At 40.1% G+C, this 24,373-nt stretch overlaps 1 protein-coding gene and 1 non-coding gene across 25 annotated transcripts in view; one reads left to right on the top strand and one right to left on the bottom strand.

The window, feature by feature from the left end:
• Positions 1 to 447: 447 nt before the first annotated feature.
• TCF12 (transcription factor 12) overlaps positions 448 to 24,373 on the bottom strand; it is a 375,367-nt gene continuing 351,441 nt past the window's right edge. For 15 of the 24 annotated variants that reach the window (XM_073995877.1, XM_065547340.1, XM_073995873.1 and 12 more), the window contains 3 exons: positions 18,842 to 19,074; positions 9,199 to 9,352; positions 2,908 to 5,268 (listed from right to left, as the gene is read on the bottom strand). In XM_073995877.1, coding sequence (XP_073851978.1) covers positions 9,210 to 9,352; positions 18,842 to 19,074 — 376 coding nt within the window. In that variant the 3' untranslated portion in view covers positions 2,908 to 5,268; positions 9,199 to 9,209. Of the gene's footprint in view, positions 655 to 2,907; positions 5,269 to 9,198; positions 9,353 to 18,841; positions 19,075 to 24,373 lie in introns of those variants that run through there. The other 9 variants (XM_073995875.1, XM_005559632.4, XM_015452870.3 and 6 more) reach the window with 2 other exon arrangements.
• LOC123575022 (small nucleolar RNA U13) lies at positions 13,128 to 13,231 on the top strand. The gene has a single exon (XR_006700192.2). It is a non-coding gene; the product is annotated as a small nucleolar RNA U13 (small nucleolar RNA).

Here is a 24,373-nt window from a genome sequence, read left to right as displayed (position 1 = left end):
GAACTCTGGGAGGCCAAGGCAGGAGGATCACTTGAGCCCAGGAGTTTGAGGTTACATTGAGCTAGGATCATACCACTGCACTTCAGCCTGGGTGACAGAGCAAGACCCTGTTTTCACAACAAAACAGTGCAATACTGAAAATAATGCAGACAAAAAACCCATGCAGCATACTAATGATTTACATAGGATTTACATTGCATTAGGTACTATGAGTAATCCAGAGATGATTTAAAGTATGTGGGGGGATGTGTGTAGATTGTATGCAAATATCGTGCCCTTTTATATAAAGGCCATGAGCATCCAGAGATTTTGTTATCCTTAGGGGATTGTGAAACCAGCCCCCAACAGACATGGAGAAATGAAGTTGCTAAACACAGCAACTTTAGGGGCTAGTATCCAGATTACACACCAGAGCCAAAGAAGATGGAGGAGGAATGGGATTCATTCTTCGGATAATACGTCTAGGTTTACTTGACTATGAAATGCCAAAGGAGAAGGAACTACAATTTTTAGAAGACTCATTGGCCCAATGAGATCAGCTATTGTCTCAGTGACTTCAGAAGACCCTTTGGTTTTATTTTGCTCTTTTGTAGGAAGATGATGAAGTGCTGTGGAAGCCATGAGGTGCACCTGAGGTCTCCTTTCAAAGATAACCTGTCGGGAAAGAGTGGTTAGCTGTCAGCTTCTGGCTGTTCAAACTGAGGCCTCAGTCTCCTCAGGTAAATCCCAGTCAATGACCGACCAAAACAGGGACACTGATACTACTTTGCCATTCCTGCCCAACACAAGCCTCCTTCGTCGGCAATCTTTGTGCCAGAACACCCCTACTGGGCTGCTCAGGCCTTCTTCAGAACTGCAGGCAGCCTGAGGCTCTCCCTGCCTAATCCTCCTTCCTTACACGCCCTTCTTTTAATGTCAAACCTGCAGCATGGTCTGAAGGCCATCCCTGTCTACTTTTGATTCCTCACCCCTTTGTTTTTCACAGGTACATCTCCTAATAAATCCTTTGCCCTTCTAACTTCCTCTTGGCATCTGCTTCTTAAGAACCCAAACTGATACAGTTGTCCACCCACACAGTGTGACTGGGTAAAGCCTACTGGCTTACTCTTTTTTTTTCTGAGACAGAGTTTTGCTCTTGTTCTCCTGGCTGTCGTGCAATGGCGTGACCTCAGCTCACTGAAACCTCCACCTCCTGGGTTCAAGCGATTCTCCTGCCTCAGCCTCCCGAGAAGCTTGCATTACAGGCACCTGCCACCACAGCTGGCTAAGTTTTGTTCTTTTAGTAGAGACGGGGTTTTACCATGTTGGCCAGGCTGGTCATGAACTCCTGACCTCAAGTGATTGGCCTGCCTTGGCCTCCCAAATTGTTGGGATTACAGGCGTGAGCCACCATGCCCGCCAGACTCACTCTTGAAATGTGAAGGTCTAAAAAAAAAAAAACCTCTTAAAATGTAGCCACGGGAGGGCACTGAAAAGAAATGCAATTATTTCATTGGATGGCTGCAAAAGAATGTAGACTCCTACAAAGATGGGTTGACATCTTCTGGGGGTTTATTTCACCATTTACCTCTGACAGGATGGCTGAAGAGGAATCATCCTGGGAGTTGGTTATAATATTATTTATTTAAAAATATTTATCATTAAGTACTTATTATGTGACAAGAACCATAAGAGCTTTCCATACATTGTTTCATTCAATCCTTACACAATTCTAATGTTATCTCCATTTTTCAGATAAGAAAATGAAGTTAATCAGATGTTGAGCTTAGATCTGAATCGAGGACTATTTAATGCCAAATTCTTTAAAGTCACACACACACACACACACACACACACACACACACACACACACACACACGTTTAAATTTTGAGTTTCCAAGGAGAAAGAAAACATGAACTGTAGGAGAGAAACATGAAATAAAACAAATATGGAAGAAAATGAAGACACTGAGTAGAATTGGCCTAGAAATCTAGAAAGTAAAGGCAGGGAGGTTTTGTAGGGAAAGTTGTGTCTTGATCTGTTACTAATTATGTGTTCTTAGAGACATACAATCTGAGTCTCAGTTTTCACAGATCTATTAATGAGGTCGTTTACTAGATGGTCTCTATATTTCATTTCAGCTCTTAAGATTATACATTTTCTTCTTAGAGATTTTTATCATTTTGTATAAAATCAACTTAACAACTTTAACAGTTTTCACTAAATCCCACAAGAAACAAAACGTTCTGTTAGGCACCCAATGTGAACAGTGGATTTCATAATTCACCAAGAGAAGCAATCTGCCAGCATACCAAGAGGATGTGACAATCACCATGGGTTTTGCATGCACAGGTCCTACAAAAAGTCATTCACTGTCAAAAAAAGTTTGTCCAGTTTGTTTGAGGTTCTTGCTTGGCATGAAGTCCTCATGGATAATCACTATGCTTTTTTTGTGGTTAAAAACTGGGATAAAAGCAAACTTTTATCTTTTAAACAATAAACAATACCATTACCTAATTATGACACACTTTTTCTGTGAGAAAGGGTATGGGAAATGTGAAAAGTGCTTTGAAGAATAACTTAAAAAGCCTCATTTGAGTCTTTTTCCATCTTCTTCATTTTTCTCTAGATCTACAAATGAGTAGATTTTCTATAACTAGTAATTGCTGTTTGGTCAATCTTGAGGAAAAGGGTAAAAGGCCACTATCAGTAGTGAGGGCAAGAGGAGAAAAGCACAAGCTGGAGAAGCTCTAGACCAGATTGCCAACTTAGCTCCACAACCCTGATTCTGTCCTGAAGGGTTTCCCAGATAATGCAGATAATGCAGTTAGGAAAAGCAGTGTGAGTGTTTCTGGGATGAATGAGATGGAGAAAAGAAAACAAAATACATTATTATTTGAGAAAGAGTAATGTAAAAAACTCACTAGTTTACTGTGTTAAAAAAAAGATGGCACATTTATTGCTACATAAATGTTATATACATATTGTGTTTTCTGTTACAGTGACAGAAAAAAATTTGAACTTCTTGCTGCTGGTTGAAAAGGTTTATCAATAATACCTTGAATTTGACACAGGATACAAATCTGCAATAAACCAACAATGGAAACTGGAGAACAAGATGAGAAGCAATTCATCTCCAACAATTAGCTCTTACAATACTCCATAGGTACTACACGGTATGCTAGAATCCTACTATGGTCTTAAAATGCTATTGTAAATTTCTGATATTAATGAACAGGTTATGGTAAATAACCCTACATTTTTACTACCTAATATAATAAAATAAAGTAAGAAACTTTTTACTGAAAACTTTTTGATTTCAAAAATCTAGAAAGAGTAATATTTAGAATTCAAGAAATTTTCTTACAAGATTATTGTATAAAAGACTAGCTACAGTGAAAAATAAGCCAAATGTTTTTTTCTTTCTATTTTATGAAGGAAAGCTTCTGGGCATACTGCAAAGTCTAATATAGCGAAAAAGACAACAAGCTCTGAAGAAAAAAAGGCCAGGCAGTGGCATATGTTCACTCACACATCATAAGCAACAACTTCTGTTTAGCTGATTAACACTGAAATGAAGAACAAGGCCACAGATAGAGTCTGATGTAACTGGAGAATATATGCAAATTAAAGTAACCAAAAAGTCCACTAAGTTCACAAATGACTGACTTGTTAGGAATCATCCTGATTAGAGTACCAGAAGTTCTGTCCTGTTTTTGTTCTTTCAAATTAACAGAAATCTTTAAGCTACATAGTGATTTGGGTCCTTTCCTCTGTGTGCTGATTGCCACTGTTGATGTTGGCTATAAGGAATTATTAAGCCAAGATACCTCGTTTAGCATGTTTTTCTCTCCCAGGGTTGTTGTGGTGGAAGACAGGTTTCATGGAAGTTCAAAGTGATTATGTCTTTGAAAACAACTCCTAAGGATTAGAGACAGAGAGTGCCTTAATGAACAGTATTAAGATGGACTGACAAATACTGGTTTAATGCTAATCTGGCTCATCATTTTGGGATAGGGGCAGATGGTTTGCAGTTGATTAAATCACCCACTGAATTCTTCCCCATTGACCAGCCATCCAAATGACAGAGAAATAAAGGCTAGGATAAGGAAACACGGGTGACCATTGCTCTTGTATTCCATTAGGTAATTAGCCTCAGAGTGGTGTGTTCATTTATCACACTACCTGCCTTGGTGACTACTGGGTTTTGTTATGTTCACCATAATCACAGCCTGAAAAAATCGTCTTTGTATTTTAAATGTATTTTGTGCTTACTTACAGCTAACACTTTACAAGTACTGTATGTAGTACTTACTGCTTGGAAAACAAAGCAATTTCTAAAAAGTAGATTCTTCCCTTGTAATTTACAATTTTGCTGTTACAAGCTTTCCTATGAGATCTAGAAGCTTGAAAAGTCTTGGTTATTATTAGAAATAAAGCAATGTTTATTTGGGGGAAAACCTAGAGAACAAAATTTCCCCTTTTAAAATCCTAGCTAGGCTATGGTCACAGATGGTCTCTGCTTACCACTGTAAGGTAAATGTGCAAAGCACACAGGGCTGCATGGAGGAGGCTGGACTGTGACCATAAACTATTCAGATTTAGAAATCAAATATAACACCCACAAAGAGAAAATAAAAATAAATCAAAAAATGAGAGCAAGAGAAATGCTATTCCAAGTGATATTTTCCTATTTCATGGAAAACACTATTCATATGGCAAAAGGATAGGAGAGGGCAACAAAAGACTTTTCCCTTCCTTTTTAAGACACTAATAGGTATGCCGGGAATGCTAAGGGCCAATGGTTGTCATTGCTTTGTTCTCTGCACGTGAACTGCTTTAATATATGCTGGCATCAGCTGAGTGTAGATCAGCTTTCCACATTAACTTTTTCCCTTTATATGTAGACCTTACAGTTTCATAACAATAAATAAAATTTGTAGTTACAATGCATTTGTCAATTCAGTTTAGGCACAAGGCAACTTCCACGGTGAGTGGAGAGATCGAGACAGTCTCTGATTGTGCAGAAGCGACACACTGCTTGCAACAAAATGATTTGTTGCAAACATCTCATGGGCTGATGTTCTATCTGATGAGCTTCCTATCTTCACTTCTGATGGAAGTGTTGACCAGTTGCTTTGATCGTAGGATTACATTTGAGTTTCTTGCTTCAAGTGTTTTGTTTTTTCTTCTCCCTCCTGTCAGGTCTGTGTCTTCAGATAATCTGAGTTGTCCAAGTCCTTATGAGGAGAGGTCACCTTCTATCTAGCCTACTGATAACTCTGGAACTGTGGCAGGGACAGCCAAGGGAGAGGACAATACCAGTTAGTACATAATTATTAAAAATAAAACACCTTCCCCCTCCCACCAACAAAACAAGCTGGTATTCCTCATCTATATCCATGTCTGCACTAAATTTGTAGTCTGCTAAGTGACTTAATGAACTTCTTCCTTTTAAGGTATAATGAAATGGTTTTACTTGATGTGTATGGTAAGGTTTTTTGTTTGTTTGTTTTCAGACAGTGTCTTGCTCTATCACCCAGGCTGGAGTACAGTGCCATGATCATGGTTCAATACAGCCTTAAACTCCTGGGCTCAAGTGATCCTCCCACCTCAGTCTCTGAGTAGCTGGGACTACAGGTGTGCACCACCACACCCGGCTATATGGTAAGATTTTTAAAGGAGATCATGTGATTACAGAATCACAAACTACAGGAGTATAAAACAGCTGCAGCAATGATGCAAACTTTCATTTTAACAACACTCAAGTTGGCAATAACTGAGCTCTGAGGTGCTACTCATTCATTCCTCAGTAGTGAGACAACAGTAAAGCCCTCAATTTGCTGCTGCCTCCACTCAACCACACTGTGTTAACAGTTTACATTTATTTCATCTGAACTGAGAACACTTGAGGTCAGAGGCCATTTTGCATTCATTTTCATATTGGTCCCAGTTCCTGGCACATAGTAGGTCCTCAATAAATGTTTACTCAATATTTATTAACAACATTTTACTCTATTAGTACAAATTCTATACATACTTATGTTCCCAATATAATATATATAGTGGTAACTCTGTAAATATATTATATATATAAATATATATATATAATTATACAGATGTATATAATATACATCTGCCCTGTCTCTTGTTGCTTTTAACCTGCTATCCAATTCATGAAACCAGGTAACTATCTTTATGAAATTAGCAACCTTAACTCTTCCTTTCTTTTACCCTAAATGAAATCTTCTGTGTGGTCTGGTTTGACCCCATATATGTAGTGGTGGTAGGAACTAAATCCCTCAGGAAATGGTGAGTTACTAATATTTGTAGTTTTTCTATCAAATTCCAGACTTTCAGTTCAAAATGAGATAGCCACAAAACTGACCAAATGAAACATATATATATGTAAATATATATATGTAAATATATAATATATATCTATTTAGTTAAAAATTAACTAAATAAAATAGTTTTAGATATGATAGAATCATAACTTTTACTTCCTTATTAAACAATAACCACAGTATTGTTTAGGTACACAGCGATGCTCTTAGGGATGGAAAACTAAGATATTCAAAGCTACTTGGCCTACATTACATGATAGCTAATTTTTGTATGTTTATACCCAGTCATTCTGTGGTCACGTCTTAGCCATTTTGATTCTAGTAGCATTTTTCCTGCTGCCCTGTCTCTTGCTGCTTTTAATCTGCTATCCAATTCATGAAACCAGATAACTATCTTTATGAAATTAGCAACTTTAGCACATATTCTAAGATGACAAACACTAGCCTATACAACCTACGGAACAAAGTGCATTCACTACATGTCTCATATCTTGATGCCTTTTTAAACTTAAAAGAATTCTTGATCCTTTTTTGATAGGTGGGAATGCCCAAAGTTTAATTTTAACCTAAGTGAGAAAATTTCCACATTATAAAGAGATAAGGGTAGAGCTATGAAAGCAGTATGAAATACAGAAGTAGTAAAAGCACAGGAAGTAAACAGAAGGAAATGAGACATGAGAATGAGAAGACAAAGTTGAAGGAGTAAGAGAGAGACTGGGAAGAAAACAAGAGGAAATGGGTAGAACTAACTAGAGCGAGACAAGAAAACTAAGACATAGGCTCCAAGAGAAGTGTTAGGGCAGAATGACTAGTGCTCTTTTTCACAGCTTGGTGGTTATCTGGGACCTGGGCTTAAGAAGTTACCTCTCCCATCACTCTTCTTTGAAATAATCTATCAATTTAGAAAGTCTCTTTTGCACTGATAAATAGTGGCATGGTTTTATTTTAAAACTTCAAAGTTAATTTTTTAGCTGGGCTCAGCGGCTCACACCTGTAATCCCAGCACTTTGGGAAGCCGAGGCGGGCGGATCGCTTGAGGTCAGGAGTTTGAGACCAGGCTGGGCAACCTGGTGAAACCCCGTCTCTACTAAAAATACAAAAAAATTAGCTGGGTGTGGTGGTGTATGTCTGTAATCCCAGCTACTCAGGAGGCTGAGGTGGAAGAATTGCTCAAACCCAGGAGGCGAGAGTTGCAGTGAGCCGAGATGATCGCGCCACTGCACTCCAGCTCAGGTGACAGAGTGAAACTCCATCTCAAAACAAACGAACAACAAAACCAACAACAACAAAAAATCTCGAACAAACAAAAAAACTTCAAGGTTTATTTTTGAAACAAAAATACGTATTGTTTCATAGTAGTCTATATTTTCTGTAGAGTATGAAACAATGATTTAGGTTTTAGAGGATCTGTAAACTAGCTCGTGCCTAAAGTCTCTGACATGTACAATCTCTTAGACTGCTGGATACTTTCTGTGGGGGAGGCAGTTTGAGGTTTTCTCCAGTGTGCTAATGTTACAGTTATAATTGACTTATGAAATAACTGCCTTAACTCTTTCCTTCTTTTACCCTAAATGAAATCTTCTGTGTGTTCTGGTTTGACCCTATATGTGGTCTCATTTGACCCTCTATATATAGTGGTTGTAGGAACTAAATCCCTTAGGAAAAGGTGAGTTAGTAATATTTGTAGTTTATCTATCAAATATTCTATCAAATCCCAGACTTTCAGTTCAAAATGAGATAGCCACAAAACTGACCAAATGAAACTGCACTTGGTATTTTTTCTGTTCCACACCCCACACTCATCTGCCTTTACTTACTACTTTTAATCTGTTGATAAAATTGGGAAAACAACTACATACTGCTGAAGGCAGGTTATAAAAGTGAAGTTACCAGCCGGGTGAGGTGGCTCACGCCTGTAATCCTAGCTCTTTGGGAGGCTGAGGCAGGTGGATCACCTGAGGTCAGGAGTTCGAGACCAGCCTGGCCAACATGGTGAAACCTCATCTCTACTAAAAATACAAAAATTAGCCAGGCATGGTGGTGCACACCTGTAATCCCAGCTAGTCTACTCGGGACGCTGAGGCAGGAGAATCGCTGGAATCTGGGAGGCAGAGGCTGCAGTGAGCCGAGATTGTGCCACTGCACTCCAGCCTGGGCGACTCCGTCTTGAGGGAAAAAAAGCGAGACTCCATCTTGAGGAAAAAAAAAAAAATCACAAGGAACTGAATTGTGTTTAGTCCATGAAGAGAAAGATATAAAGAATATTCCTTGAACAAGTAAAATTCCACCAGAGAGAAGGGCATTCTAGCTCTACCATATATAATAACTTCACATACATTAATAGATTCTAGAAGGTGTTAACTGATGTGCTTGCAAGTGGGGAGGAAGCATCATATCATAAACTTGCATTATTGATCCAAATAGAAGTAATAACTTTTTCATATATAAAGGCTTCATGACAAAGAGCTAGATAATTAGCAGAAAACTGGTTGATGATATAGTCAAGCATTTCTGAATAAAGAAATGAAGAACATGAGTGGTAGCAAGAGCGTTTTCTGATGGTTGAGTCACTTTATTATTTCTTCTTGGATCAGGAAGACACTCATGTAAATGGGTAAACATGACGATTCAGAACAGAAGAACCAAAGTCACAAGGTACTGTCACACTTTGAAGAAAATGGTAACTCTGTATAAAATGACACTGGCTCTCTAAGTCTGATAATGTAACAGAAAGACAAACTGTTGTATTTCAAATTACCTGTAACCTTTACAATGGCCACTGCTCACTAGAGAATTCTGTTCAAAGATTCTAACCCAGTTTAAGATGAGTCTTAAGGTTATTTCCTTGTTTCTTTTCAAACTGGTACTTACCTGGCTGATGTTTACATATGACCCATAGGGTTGGTAGTTTCACTAAGCCCAGGATGGGTTCCTGGCAGTGTGGTTGGCGGCTCTGCCGATACGGCAGAAACTTTTTCTTCTTCCCTTCTCTTAAGGCAGGCTGCTTTGGGGTTAAGGTTCCTCTCTAAAACAGGAGGAAAGAATTTTTATCACTATGGTTTTAAGTTATAAATTAGGTCTCAAGCTGACCAAATTGCGTTATTTTCTTTCTGTGGGGATTACCAATCTCTGTGTAACTTCGTTCCCATACTAAGTACCATCACATAGAAGAAACAATGTGCTCACACAAAACCTCAGCGTTGAACTGAGCCTCCAGATTTATACTTCTAAGTGACCATTTTGTGTTTTCTTCATTTTTTTTGCTCATGATTTAGTCTTCTAGGGTTTGATTTGATTTAAATCAAAATGCTACTCTTCACTCAAACATTGTGGCAAATGCTCTTGTTATTAGGCTACCAAGTCTCTTCAATGTCCTGCTAAGACACGGTACACTGAATTGACATGAATGCTGACATCTTGTACTTAGAGAGAGACATCTGTGCTTTATCTAAAAGTGACCAGTTCAGAAAAGGATAAAGTAAGACATATCCTCAGCCATTCCTCTAAAGCAGTGATCCCCAACCTTTCTGGTATCAGGAACTGGTTTCGTGAAAGACAATTTTTCCATGAACTGGGTACGGGGGGAAGGGAGCAGGATGGTTTCACGATGACTTAAGCACATTACATTTATTATGCACTGTATTTCTATTATTATTACATTGTAATATAAAATGAAATAATTATACAAGTCACCATAATATAGGGTCAGTGGCAGCCCTGAGCCTGTTTTCCTGAAACGAGATGGCCCCACCTGGGGGTAATGGGACAGAAGGACAGGTCATCAGGCATTAGACTCTCATAAGGAGCAGGCAACCTAGATCCCAGATACCTTGCATATGCAGTTCACAATAGGGTTCACACTATGAGAATCTAATGCTGCTGCTGATCTGACAGGAGGTGGAGATGCAAATGATGGGGAGTGTCTGCAAATACAGATGAAGCTTCGCTGGATTGCTCTCTGCTCACCTCCTGCTGTGCAGCCAGTCCGGTTCCTAACAGGCCACTGGTACCGGTCCAGAGCCCAGGGGTTGGGGACCCCTCTTCTATAGGAAATGTGCCAGTTCAAGGGAGAGGGATAGATAGCTGGTGCACATGTTACTTTTCTACTTTGATATATATGTGAAACGAGATGACTGAGTTGGTCTTTCTATTGCTGGAGGTGTTATTAGAAGGGTGGTAAAAACCTCTGCTGCTTCTTATTTTTATGATAACAAAGAAGACCGCATGGGATCTGTGACATGGGCATTTTCAAAAGAGGTTAAAGAATAAGCTGAGAAGTACAAGGATCACTTGAGCCCAACAGTTGTCAAAGGTGCAGTGATTGCACCACTGCACTCCAGCCTGGATAACAGAGGGAGACACTGTCTCAAAAAAAAACAAAAACAAAAACAAAAACAACAACAACAAAAAGAAATAGGGTGCTATTGTGAGAAATAAAGGGAAAGAAAATCCATCAAATCAAAGACCCACTGGATCAAAATCTACTTACACACTACTATTCCTGTTGGATTTTTTAAAAAATGAGTTTTAAGCCCAAGATATCCATAGCTTCTGATATAGTTTTTTATTTGGTTATTTGATTATAACATACAGGTTAAAAGTTGTTCCACATATTTTTATAAATGGATTAAAATGCCCTAATGAATATAATATAAAGGGATCATTTGTAATTAGTATGGAATGAAAATAGTATTTTTTAGAAGTTGTAATATTTTATGTCAGATTTTCTTGAAATGAGGGCATAGCCGATGTATCATTATTACAGCTCTCCTTTTTCCATGTCTCCACCCCACCCCTGACCATTTTTTCAGAGATGGGGTCTCACTACGTTGCCCAGGCTTGCCTTCAACTCCTGGGCTGAAAGGATCCTCCCACCTCAGCCTGTCAAAAAGCTGGGACTACCAGCAAGTGCCACCGTGCTGGCTTTCCCTTTAAAGTAAGGTAAAAGTGGATTTGAATGTATATATTTCAATCAACATTTATAGCTTGCATTGAAGTTTTAAAAAAGTAAACAAAACTTCATTACGGTAAACTTAGCTGACTCCTGACTACCAGTGATGCGTATTAATAAAATTTCATTTTAGAGTTCTAATTTTCTAAGCCCTTGTATTTACGGAAAGGCACAGAGCCTAAACAACTATGAGAAGAATGAATGAATGAAGGAAGATATACTCTTAGTTACTGTAGCAGGATAACTAGTAGGAGAAAATACCATGTTCATCATTATGTAAAAAATATTAAGAGCTACTTTCTTAATAAGTAGTTGTGCACCTCTAACAAATAAAGAGTTTGTCCTTCATCAGTTTGTTTTTTATAAGAGACTGTGGGCCGGATGCGGTGGCTCATGCCTGTAATCCCACCACTTTGGGAGGCCAAAACAGGTGGATCACCTGAGGTCAGGAGTTTGAGACCAGCCTGCATGGTCTCTACTAAAAACACAAAAAATTAGCCGGGCATGGTGGCAAGTGCCTATAATCTCAGCTACTCGGGAGGCTGAGGCAGGAGAATCACTTGAACTAGGGAGACGGAGGCTGCAGTGAGCTGAGATTGCGCCATTGCACTCCAGCCTGGGTGACAAGAAGAGCGAAACTCTGTCTCCAAAAAAAAATAAAAGAGAGACTGTGGAGGTTAAGTCTCATATAACGACCCGAGAGACTGAGAAGAGGGCATAAATTAGTATGTAAAACTTAAGAGGAGAACGTGAGATGTGAAAATTTTCCAACTGAAAAAAGGCTCACATTTCTCTTTATAATGGAAAATTGCTCTTAGCTAACAGTGACTCTATCACACCAGGATCTGAGAGACATGATGAGAAATGCTGGGAAGGACCAGCACCAAAAACTCAGTAAATTAGGCAAGATTTTCCAGATTCCTAGAGTCAGACAAAGAACACTTCTGGCAGGAGGAACAATACTATGGCAGACTCTAGGAAATGTGAAGTAAATACACAACTTTGCTTCAGAAAAAGCTAAGGCTACTCTTTCATACCTCTTGGTGTGAGACAGAAGACCACAGCAAACGTGTGTTAAGTAGCCAGAAATGTCTGGTACTTCTCATTACCTGCAGGGCATGAGAAATATGTCTTCCAAAATTTCAATTAGGGGAATTCAATCTGTTGACTTCTTATGTAGCTGAGGACTTCACTCTCTTATAACATCAACTTTGCAACATGTTTATAGCAAAACTTTTGGCTAACTCACTAGTCACTTCTGACATTATTATGACTAGGAAAATATTTATGTTATTACGACTATATGGAGATAGCTGCCGAAGTAAGAATTTTACAGTAGCCTGGGCAAGATAGTGAGACCCTGTCTCTACAAAAATTTAAAAATTAGCCAGGCATGCTGGTACCCGCCTGTAGTCCCAGCTACGTAGGGGGTTGAAGTAGGAGCATCACTTGAGCCTGGGAGGTTGAGACTGCAGTGAGTCATGATTGTGCCACTGCACTCCCACCTGGGCAAGAGAGCAAAACCCTGAGGAAGAAAGAAAAGGAAAGGAAAGAAAAGAAAATACAAGACAAGAAAAGAAAAAAAGGAAAGGAAAGGAGAAAGAAAAAACAAAAGGAAGGAAAGAAGACACAAGGAAAGAATGAAAAAGAAAGAAATAAAGGCAGAAAGAAAGCAGAAGACAAAAAGAAAGGAGAGAAAGAAAAAGAAAAAAGGAGGAAAGAAAGAAGAAAAAGAAAGAAAAGAAAAAGAAAGAAAGAGAGAGAGAGATGGAGGGAGGGAGGGGGAGGGACAGAGGGAGAGAGAGGGAGGGAGGGAGAGAGAGGGAAGGAGGGAGGGAGGAAAGATTTGATCCTTTTGTAGTTCATGAGCATGATGACTGGGTGTTTACGAGTGTGTGTGAGATGTACCACCCTCCAAATTTGTTATGACCTCAGCACATTGCCCATCTGACCTTAACTTGGAAAAAAAAAAGAGAAAGAAAAACTTTTTTTTTTACAGTAATTGCTCCCTTGCTCATATAACTGTTTATTTTTCCTATAGTTACTTGTTTTTTCATGTTAGTAATGCAAATTCCATCTCCCCAACCCCACCACTGAATGCTCCAAGAGATCTAACAAATGTCTATCAATATATTTTCCTAATCTTGAACACATCGTATTATCAATTAATTCCATTTTCTTTCCTTGGAAACCTTTCTTCTGCTGCTAATAATATTCAATTTTCAATGGATTAGTTGCTCTCTAGGCCCAGTAGCTCTTGTCATGGGATTTCTTTTTGCTGTTTTTCTATGTTAAATCCTTTGTTTCCTGGATTCTATAGCATTTGTCTTTGTTGATTATGCACTTATTTGGCTAAAGCATATGTTCCAGATGCTTTCTGAAGAAATATACATGAGCCAGGTGTGGTGGCTAATGCCTGCAGTTCCAGTTACCTGGAAGGCTGAGGTGGGAGGACCGTTTGTGCCAGGAGCTTGAGACCACCCTGGGCAACACAGTGACACCCTGTCTCTATTTTTTAAAAGAATGTACAAAGGCCGGGCGTGGTGGCTCACGCCTGTAATCCCAGCACTTTGGGAGGCTGAGGTGGGCGGATCACAAGGTCAGGAGATCGAGACCATGGTGAAACCCCGTCTCTACTAAAAATAGAAAAAAATTAGCCGGGCGCAGGGGCGGGCGCCTGCAGTCCCAGCTACTCGGGAGGCTGAGGCAGGAGAATGGCGTGAACCCGGGAGGCGGAGCTTGCAGTGAGCCGAGATTGCGCCACTGCACTCCAGCCCGGGCGACAGAGCGAGACTCCGTCTCAAAAAAAAAAAAAAAAAAAAAAAAAAAAAAAAAAAAAAAAAAAGAATGTACAAGGAAGGTAAATTTTTAAAGGATTTGCATATCTGAAATATCTTTTTTTTTTTTCTTCTTTGGGATAGGTTCTCACTCTGCTGCCCAGACTGGAGTGTGGTCCTACAATCATAGCTCACTGCAGCCTCAATCTTCTAGGGCTCAAGCGATCCTCCCACCTCAGCCTCCCAAGCAGCTGGTACTACAGATGTGAGCCACCATGCCCAGCTAATTTTTAAAAATTTTTAAGAGATGGGGCCTAATTATGTTGCTCAGGCTGGTCTCAAGCCATCTCCTAGGCTCAAGCGATCCTCCTGCCTTGGCCTCCCATGTGCTGGGATTATAGACATAAGCCACGGTGCCTAGCCAACTCAATTTTTTTTTTTTTTTGAGACGAAGTCTCACTCTGTCGCCAGGCTGGAGTGCAGTGGTGCAATCTTGGTTCATTGCAACCTCTGCCTCCTGGGTTCAAGCGATTCTCCTGCCTCAGCCTCCCTAGTAGCTGGGACTTCTTGTGTGCACCAGCACACCCAGCTAATTTTTGTATTTTTAGTAGAGACGGGGTTTCACCATGTTGCCAAGGATGGTCTCGATCTCTTGACCTCGTGATCTGCCCGCCTCAGCCTCCCAAAGTGCTGGGATTACAGGTGTGGGCCACTGCGCCCGGCTGCCAACTTAATTTTTATTTAGAGACAGGGTGGACTTGGCACTGTCACCCAGGCTGGAGTGTAGCAGCATGATCATAGCTCGCTTCAGCCTCAAATTCCTGGGCTCAAGTGGTTCTCTTGACTCAACATCCCAAGTAGCTGGGACTATACAGGCACACATCCAGCTTATGTGGAATAGTTTCACTCTACTTTCACCTTTGATTGTCTGGCAACGTATAGAATTCTAGGCTGAAACTGGCCAGGTGTGGTGGCTCACGTATGTGATCTCAGCACTTTGAGAGGCTGAGGTAGGTGGATCACCTGAGGTCAGGAGTTTCAGACCAGTCTGGTCAACATGTAAAACCCTGTCTCTACTAAAAATATAAAAATTAACTGGGCATGGTGGTGTGTGCCTGTAATCCCAGCTATGGAGGAGGCTGAGGCAGGAGAATCACTTGAACTCAGAGGGCAGAGGATGCAGTGAGCCAAGGTCACACCACTGCACTCTAGCCTGGGTGACAGGGCGAGACTCTGTCTCAAAAAAAAAAAAAAAAAAAAAAGAATTCTAGGTTGAAATTATTTTCCTCAGAAATTTGAAGGTACTGCTCCACTATCTCCTGGAATCCAGTACTACTGTCCAGAACGCTGATGATATTTTGATTCTTGTTTCTTTATCTGTAAGCTATTTATATTTTATCTCCAGAAGCTTTAGAATATTGTTTTTACCCTAACGCCCTGAAATTTCATGATTATGTATTTTAACTTCAGGGCATTTAAGAAATCAATGTGTTTAGCACAAGATTAGATCTTACCACTCTTGAGACATGTATTCTTTGGTACTTAGAAACAAATAAGTAAGTACCACTATTCCATTGACTTTCTATCCTACATGCAGCTTTTGCTATTTCATCTGCTATGGTCTCCTCTCTCATTTGTCACTGTGGGTTAAAATAAATGTCATTTTTATTTATGTTAGTGGGGATGTAGGAAAGACTGTAGTATCATCACTGCATATGCTAAGTCTACCACATTTAACCATCTCATTGCACCAGAATCCCCTGGGGGCAAGGTTTGGAACTGTTTGAGAAAAGAAAAGCTTCAGGTGCTTCTGGGACCAGCCAGATTTCAAAACCACTGTCCTAGACCATTTATCTTCAAACTCACTTGGAGAACAGGAAACTGAAAATCTAATAGTTCTCTTATCACTAAATTATCAAAAGAACAGTGAGCTGACTGAGCTGACCTGTGAAAGAGCTTGAGAGGAGGAAATGTTTAACCACTGAGTCCTGAGTAATGCCGACAGTACAAACTTGAAGGTCATTTGTTTAATAAAAATGGCAAAGGTACAAATAACGTAGTCAGGAAAATGGAAAAGCTAAAATTGGCAGTGGGGACTTAGGGTTTGACAGGTGGGGCAACAAGGCACAAAAAATGCTCTGGCACAATCTGAGGCTTAGAAGAGAAGCCACTCTTCTCACTCTTCTCTGGGATGAACTGCTAGACCTGGGTCAGCTTGCCTCCTGGTAAAACTACTTATCCAGGGATTGTGACAGGTTGGGTCACAATCAGATACAGTCTTGAAGCATCATCCCAAACCAGAAGGGAAGCCCGAGTGCAGAGGATGCCCAAATAGGTCATGTAAACAAAAGCTGATTTTACAGAAAGTGCTGGATCAGGGACTGCGAAGGAGGGTCCCTGTAGGGATGAAGAGGCTCTCAAAAGTGATCAAGTCACCAAAATAACTCAAAACTATAGGTAAATCAAGGAAAAGACAGTGGCTATACAAAACTCTGAAGGTGTTGCCAAAGACAAGGCACAGGTACTGTGGCCTGTATGAAGGGTTCTAAACCCTATATGACAGCCACCATAGTGTCCTTCAAGGAGCCTGAGCCCAGGCATGGTGGCTCAAGCCTATAGATGCTTGAGGCCAGGATTTCAAGACCAGCCTGGACAATAATGAGATCATCTATACATACATACATACATACATACATACCTACATACATACATACACACATACATGTCTTACAAAGATCCCTGGGCTTTTATGTAAAGTCCTAAGACAAGGCTTCAAGCCCAGCCTGAAGGCAGGGGAGAAGTAGGCTTTTCTGAATATCAAAGCAATCCCTAACGAAGTTACAGTTCAGTGTATTTGAAATCTGTTCAAACTCTCATCAAAGACTCCTTAGACAGAGCTTTGCAGAACTGTATGAAATAGTCAGTACCCATAACAGACCAGAAAGTCAGTAGTAAGAAAGCCTAGATGATAGATTTTCTCTCAGACTCAGCTTTTCTGTTCTAGGTGCCCACATGGAACCACCGCAAATTCCAATGTTACAAATGAATAAGGTCCATCTAGGCATGGTAGAATTTATGTTTTATTTATTTATGTTTGTGTTTTTCAAACACAGAAGTATTTCTCGTTTTAATGGCTTAGATCTGAAGTAGGTATCTCTGTGTTTAAAAAAAAAAAAGTTTTTTAAAACACAAATGACTGCATTCTGATTCTAATGCACTACAGGAGGAAAAGATGCTGTGTACTAAAATAAATTCTGGTACTCCTGTTGACCAGACAGTAAGATTTTCACAGCTGAGATGGAGGCAGTGGCTTTAACAATAAATGGCTGGGTGAGGTCAGGGTAGAAGATATCCTGGGCTGAAGAGGAGGAGGAGGAGTGTACTTGAACTACTGAACATAGGTGCCTTGCTGCCTTCAGAGCGAGACAAAGGGTGTCAGACACAATTCAAGAAAAAAAAAAAAACATTGGTAAAGTGACAGGAGGTATCAGTAGTTCAAGGAACCACTGCTTCTGCCACAGGTGAGTGGGTAACAATCTGCCTCCTTATGGATATCCCAAGGGAGTCTATAACTCTTTGAAGATTAGGTTTCATTAACATTTATACTCCACAGATATTTCAAGGACCTTGGGAGAAGAGGAGCAAGTATCCATTTTTAACGTTAGGTTGATTATACACAAAATGATCTATCCCTCATTCTTATTCATTAAATATATTGGAGGGAAGTGGATGAATTAACTACTACTGTATATATTTCTGCAAGTTTGTTTAAGTTCTCTAACTCTGGTTTTCCTAAGAAAGAGTACCCGTTCTGCAATCTATGCTGAGGCTCCATGGCTGTAGTTTTCAAGCATCTGCCCACCCTATTCTTTTTTGAACCTTCTTCACACAAAATCAAAAGAATTCCTCTCAGAGAGACTAGTGGTCAGATCTGGAACCTAGGGCCACATCTATGAATTCCTTGCAAAAAGGCTTAGGATATTTTAAGACAATATGTAAGTATATGGAGAAACTCAAGCTTGATGGTAAAACCTCTTAAAGACAAGAAGTTTCTATTATTTGATAACCCAGGATCTAGGACATAGCTGGCTGGAACACAGGAGGTATGCAATAAATACACATTGAACAAATGAAGTTTCAAAGGTTCTTCAAGGCTGCAACAAACTTCCTGAAAAATGAAAGTGAGTCAGCAGTGGGTGAGCTGTTTTGCCCTTAAGGACACACAGGCATGCCAATGTATGTTAGCCCAAAAAGTTTTTGGTGTTCCTGGTCTGGGGTCAACAAAGAAGCCCTGAGACCTTATTTATATGGGTGTAAAGGTATCTGGCAAAGGCAGAAGGGACCATGACAAGGCATCCTATTAACCACCAGGGCATGGTAGATACTCTAAAGTAGAGCAGGCAAGAAAATGAATACAGAGAAGTAGGAAACACATAAAGAGCAGGGAGGAGGGCAGGTCCAGGCAGGTAAATTTGATGGTTGAGAGATCAGAAGCAACCAGAGCAAAGGGACACAAAGCACTACTGCTGAGCAGCAGGTAGAGGCTGTTTGTTCTCTGCTTTGTTTCACAGAATTACTCTCTAATGGTCGAGAACACTGAGCCCACAGATACTGGGTAATACAGTGAGACAGAGGTGAGAATACAAGAAAAACGACCCTGATGATACAGTAGCAGAAGTACTGGGAGAAATAACAAACAACTTCCCCAAGCAGAAGAGCAACTATAAACAGAAATGTCTGCCCATCTGAAGCAGAACAGTTATACATCTCGGCTAAACCTACTTACCTCTGACTTGCTGTTCTAGACTAAGGATGACTGCCACAGCTTGATGAAGAATAAGGAGTTTTGTTTGGGGTTTTTCACTCTTCAAGTGAAGTTGACACATTCGGCCAAGCTCTTTGAATGCTTCATTAATATCCCGCACGCGTAAGCGTTCTCTGGCATTGTTAGCCATCCGCCTCTCCTTCTCCCTTTCTATCTTCTGTTCAGGATTCAAATCCTCATCTTCATTAGTACTGCTAGAAAATAAAGTAACGACAAAGTCTATTAGGTTCCCTATAAAGTAAGATATGCTGATTGTGCACAACTATAAAGTGTAAAGATGGATATGAAAACTACCTATAAATTTTGTAAACAGTTGTAATAGGTGCAGTTAACATGACTGTATATTCCTTTCCAATTTTTCTTCAATGCACATATGCAGTCATATAGTTGAAATATACCACATACACACACTCTGAAGTGCATTTTTCATTGCACATTATAGCATAAAGATTTCTCCAGAAACTCTTCATAAATATAAGATCAACAATTACATAATATACCAGCACCTTGCTACACAAAATGTGATCCACAAATCAGCAGCATCAGTATTACTGGGAGCTTATTAAAAATACTGGAGTAGAATCTCTCAGGTTCTACTCCCATCTTACTGAATTAGAAGCTGCATTTTAACATGTTCCCCAGATGACTGATACACACATTACAGTTTGAAAGCCCTCCTAGTACATGAATGTATAATTTACTTAGCTTATGCTCTTAAATATACTCTGGCGGTTACCTGGTAAGAAGAAAGAAGGAAAGCTTAAGATACAGATTGAGAGAAGTATCTCAGAAAATGGCTATTTTTTGTTCTAGAGAGAGATTATCATCAGTGGTGATGATTATAAAACACGGGAGAAAAGACACAATTTTTTGAAGGGCAAATTGGCAAAATGAATCCAGAGCCTTAATGTTTATTACCTCTTGATCAGCAATTCCAACTTTGGAAATTCATCCTAAGGATATAATTAGAGATGCACATAGAAATTTATGTAAAAGGAGATGATCACAGAATTATTTACATTAGAAACATATTGGGATCTAATAATAGGAAATAGGTTAAATAAATCATAGTACATTCAGACAATGCACCGTTATGTAGTTTCTAAAATCAAGCTGCAGATTATGCTAAGTAAAAAAAGCCAGTCATGAAAGATCACATACATACTCTACAATTCCATTTACGTGAACTTCTAGAAAAGACAAAACTATGGTAACAGAAAGCAGATCAATGGCTGCCAAGGACCATGGGATTGAGGAAAGGGACTCACTACCAAGGGGAATAAGGACATTTTTTGAGGTGGTGAAAATATTCAACATTATGAATATGGTGGCTGTTATATAACTTTTACACTTGTCAAAATGACAAAATATACACATTTTAACATACATACAGACTGTATATTTAAAATTAGTGAATTTTATTATTACATGTGTATTAAGCCTCAATAAAGCTGATCCAAAACAAAAACACAACACTTTAAAAAAATACATTGTTGAGGTGGGTCACTTCCAAGATGGCCGAATAAGAAGAGCTCTGGTCTACAGCTCCCAGCAAGATTGATGCAGAAGACGGGTGATTTCTGCATTTCCAACTGAGGTACCTGGTTCATCTCACTGCGAATGGCTGGACAGTGGGTGCAGCCCATGGAGGGTGAGCTGAAGCAGGGCGGGGCATCGCCTCACCCAGGAAGCGCAAGGAGTTGGGGGATTACCCTTTCCTAGCCAAGGGAAGCCATGAGTGACTGTACCTGGAGCAGCAGTACACTCCTGCCCAAATACTGCACTTTTCCCATGGTCTTTGCAACGAGCAGACCAGGAGATTCCCTCCCGTGCCTGGCACAGTGGGTCCCAGGCCCATGGATCCTTGCTTGTTGCTAGCACAGCAGTCTGAGATTGACCTGGGATGCTTAAGTTTGGCCGGAGAAAGGGCATCTGCCATGCTGAGGCTTGAGTAGGCAGTTCTATGCTCACAGTGTAAACAAAGTGGCAGAGAAGCTCGAACTGGGTGGAGCTCACTGCAGCCCAGCAAGGCCTACTGCCTCTCTAGATTCCACCTGTGGGGCAGGGCGTATCTGAACAAAAAGCAGCAGACAGCTTCTCCAGACTTAAACAGCCCTGCCTGACAGCTTTGAAGAGAACAGTGGTTCTCCCAGCATGGCATTCGAGCTCCGATAATGGACAGATTGCCTCCTCAAGTGGGTCCCTGACCCCCATGTAGCCTGACTGGGAGACACCTCCCAGGAGGGACCGAAAGACACCTCACACAGGCGGGTGCCCCTGTGGGACGAAACTTTCAGAGAAAGGATCAGGCAGTAATATTTGCTGTTCTGCAGCCTCTGCTGGTGATACCCAGGCAAACAGGGTCTGCAGTGGACCTCCAGCAAACTCCCTACAGACCTGCAGCTAAGGGGCTGGTCTGTCAGAAGGAAAACTAACAAACAGAAAGGAATAGCATCAACATCAACGAAAAGGACATCCACACCAAAACCCCATTTGTAGGTCACCAACATCAAAAACCAAAGGCAGATAAAACCTTATCTTTGTGGGGTTTTATCTACCCAGCCAGAGCAGAAAGGTTGAAAATTCCAAAAGCCAGAACGCTGTTTCTCCTCCAAAGGGACACAACTCTTCATCAACAAGGGAGCAAAACTGGATGGAGAATGAGTCTGACAAGGTGACAGAAGCAGACTTCAGAAGGTCAGTGACAACAAACTTCTCCAGGCTAAAGCAGCATGTTCTAACCCACTGTAAGGAAGCAAAAAACTTTGAAAAAAGGCTAGACGAATGGCTAAATAGAATAACCAGTGTAGAGAGGACCTTAAATGACCTGATGGAGCTGAAAACCACAGTACGAGAACTTCGTGAAGCATACACAAGCTTCAATAGCTGATTCGATCAAGCAGATGAAAGGATATCAGTGATTGAAGATCAAATTAATGAAATAAAGCGAGAAGACAAGATTAGAGAAAAAAGAGTGAAAACAAATGAACAAAGCCTCCAAGAAATATGGGACTACGTTAAAAGACCAAATCTACGTTTGATTGATGTACCTGAAAGTGATGGGGAGAATGGAACCAAGTTAGAAAACACTCTTCAGGATATTATCCAGGAGAACTTCCCCAACCTAGCAAGGCAGGCCAACATTCAAATTCAGGAAATACGGAGACCACCACAAAGATACTCCTCAAGAAGAGCAACTCCAAGACACATAATTGTCAGATTCACCAAGGTTGAAATGAAGGAAAAAATGTTAAGGGCAGCCAGAGAGCAAGGTCAGATTACCCACAAAGGGAAGCCCATCAGACTAACAGCGGATCTCTCAGCAGAAACCCTACAGGCCAGAAGAGAGTGGGGACCAATATTCAACATTCTTAAAGAAAAGAATTTTCAACCCAGAATTTCATATCCAGCCAAACTAAGCTTCATAAGTGAAGGAGAAATAAAATCCTTTACAGACAAGCAAATGCTGAGAGATTTTGTCACCACCAGGCCTGCCTTACAAGAGCTCCTGAAGGAAGCACTAAACATGGAAAGAAACGACTGGTACCAGCCACTGCAAAAATGTGCCAAATTGTAAAGACCATTGACGCTATGAAGAAACTGCATCAATTAATGGGCAAAATAACCAGTAGTATCATAATGACAGGATCAAATTAACACATAGCAATATTAACCTTAAATGTAAATGGGCTAAATGCCCCAATTAAAAGACAGAGACTGACAAATTGGACAGAGTCAAGACCCATCAATGTGCTGTACTCAGGAGACCCACGTCACGTGCAAAGACACACACAGGCTCAAAATAAAGGGATGGAGGAAGATCGACCAAGCAAACAGAACAAAAAAAAAAAAAAAAAAAAAAAAAAAGCAAGCAGGGGTTGCAATCCTGGTCTCTGATAAAACAGACTTTCAACCAACAAAGATAAAAAGAGACAAAGAAAGCCATTACATAATGGTAAAGGGATCAATGCAACAAGAAGAGCTAACTATCCTAAATATATACACACCCAATACAGGAGCACCCAGATTCATAAAGAAAGTTCTTACAGACCTACAAAGAGACTTACACTGCCACACAATAATAACGTGAGACTTTAACACCCCACTGTCAATATTAGATCAACGACACAGAAAATTAACAAGGATATCCAGGACTTGAACTCAGCTCTGGACCAAGTGGACTTAACAGTCATCTACAGAACTCTCTACCCCAAATCAACAGAATATACATTCTTCTCAGCACTACATCGCACTTATTCTAAAATTGACCACATAATTGGAAGTAAAACACTCCTCAGCAAATGTAAAAGAATAGAAATCACAACAAACTGTCTCTCAGACCACAGTGAAATCAAATTAGAACTTATCGGGGGGAAAAAAAAAGTAAACAGTGGTTAATTCTGAATAGTGGGGTTTCTTGTGATTTCTGTGTATACTTTTCTGTATTTTCTAAATTTCTGTAATGAAAATAGACTACATAATCAGAAAAAAAATATGAGGGAGATGCTCTGTAACAGCTTATAGAAAGTTCTATTTATGATTCAGATATAAATTACTGACCATGGCTTCTCAGAACCTTGAAATAATGTGCAAAAATATCAGACATTTTTACCTCTTCTTTAATACCCTGAGTATTCTAATAAAAGAACAAGTACACAGGCCAGGCATGGTGGCTCATGCTTGTAACCTAAGTGGTTTGGGAAGCTGAGGCGGGCATGGGGGAACTACCTGAGTCCAGCAGTTTGAGGTTATTGTCCACTGTACTCTAGCCTGGGTGACAAACAGAGACCCTGTCTCTAAAAAGTATGTAATATCTTACCTACTAATCACTAAGAATTATATAAATGCATTCTTTTGACAAAAGAAAATCATGGTTCTTTGACTTCAAAAGGGCTTTTAAAGATCAATGAGCCCAATGGTGTCCACAGATAGCCACTCACTAGAATCTCCAGGAGCACTTAAAAAACACAGCTTTCCAGATCTCACTACCAGGGATGCTAGACTCACTAATTTAGTGAGTTTGGGTTGGGGCCTAGGCACCTGTATTTCTAAAATGTTCCAGGGTCTGTGCAGCAGGGCTGAGAACCACTTCAAGACCTAGGATCACATAGCTAATTGGTGGCAGTATAATGATGAGATGTCAGGTCAGTGCTCCATGGAAGCAAGCCTACACCATACACTTAAAATTACCACCATAACATTACCACTGTAACAGTAGATACAGCATTGTTATTGAGTGCTTACTGCGTGCTATACAGTGTGCAAAGGGTTTTACATGCATCATTTTCAGGTTATTCCTACAAGAATCCTGTAACAGAAAGTCTGTTTTTAGAGAAGAAGAAACTGAGCTCAAAGACTTGCCCAAAGTCACTTGGCAAGTATGTAATGGAACCAGAATTCAAACCCTTATTTTGTCCAAGGGTCATGTTATTAACCTATTCATTATTATGGACTATTACTAACCTATTACGCTGCCTCCTAATTTCTGATGAC

The sequence above is a fragment of the Macaca fascicularis genome, chromosome 7 (genome assembly GCF_037993035.2).
Source record: "Macaca fascicularis isolate 582-1 chromosome 7, T2T-MFA8v1.1".
Classification (NCBI taxonomy): domain Eukaryota; kingdom Metazoa; phylum Chordata; class Mammalia; order Primates; family Cercopithecidae; genus Macaca; species Macaca fascicularis.
This window is presented reverse-complemented; position numbering and strand designations above follow the sequence as displayed.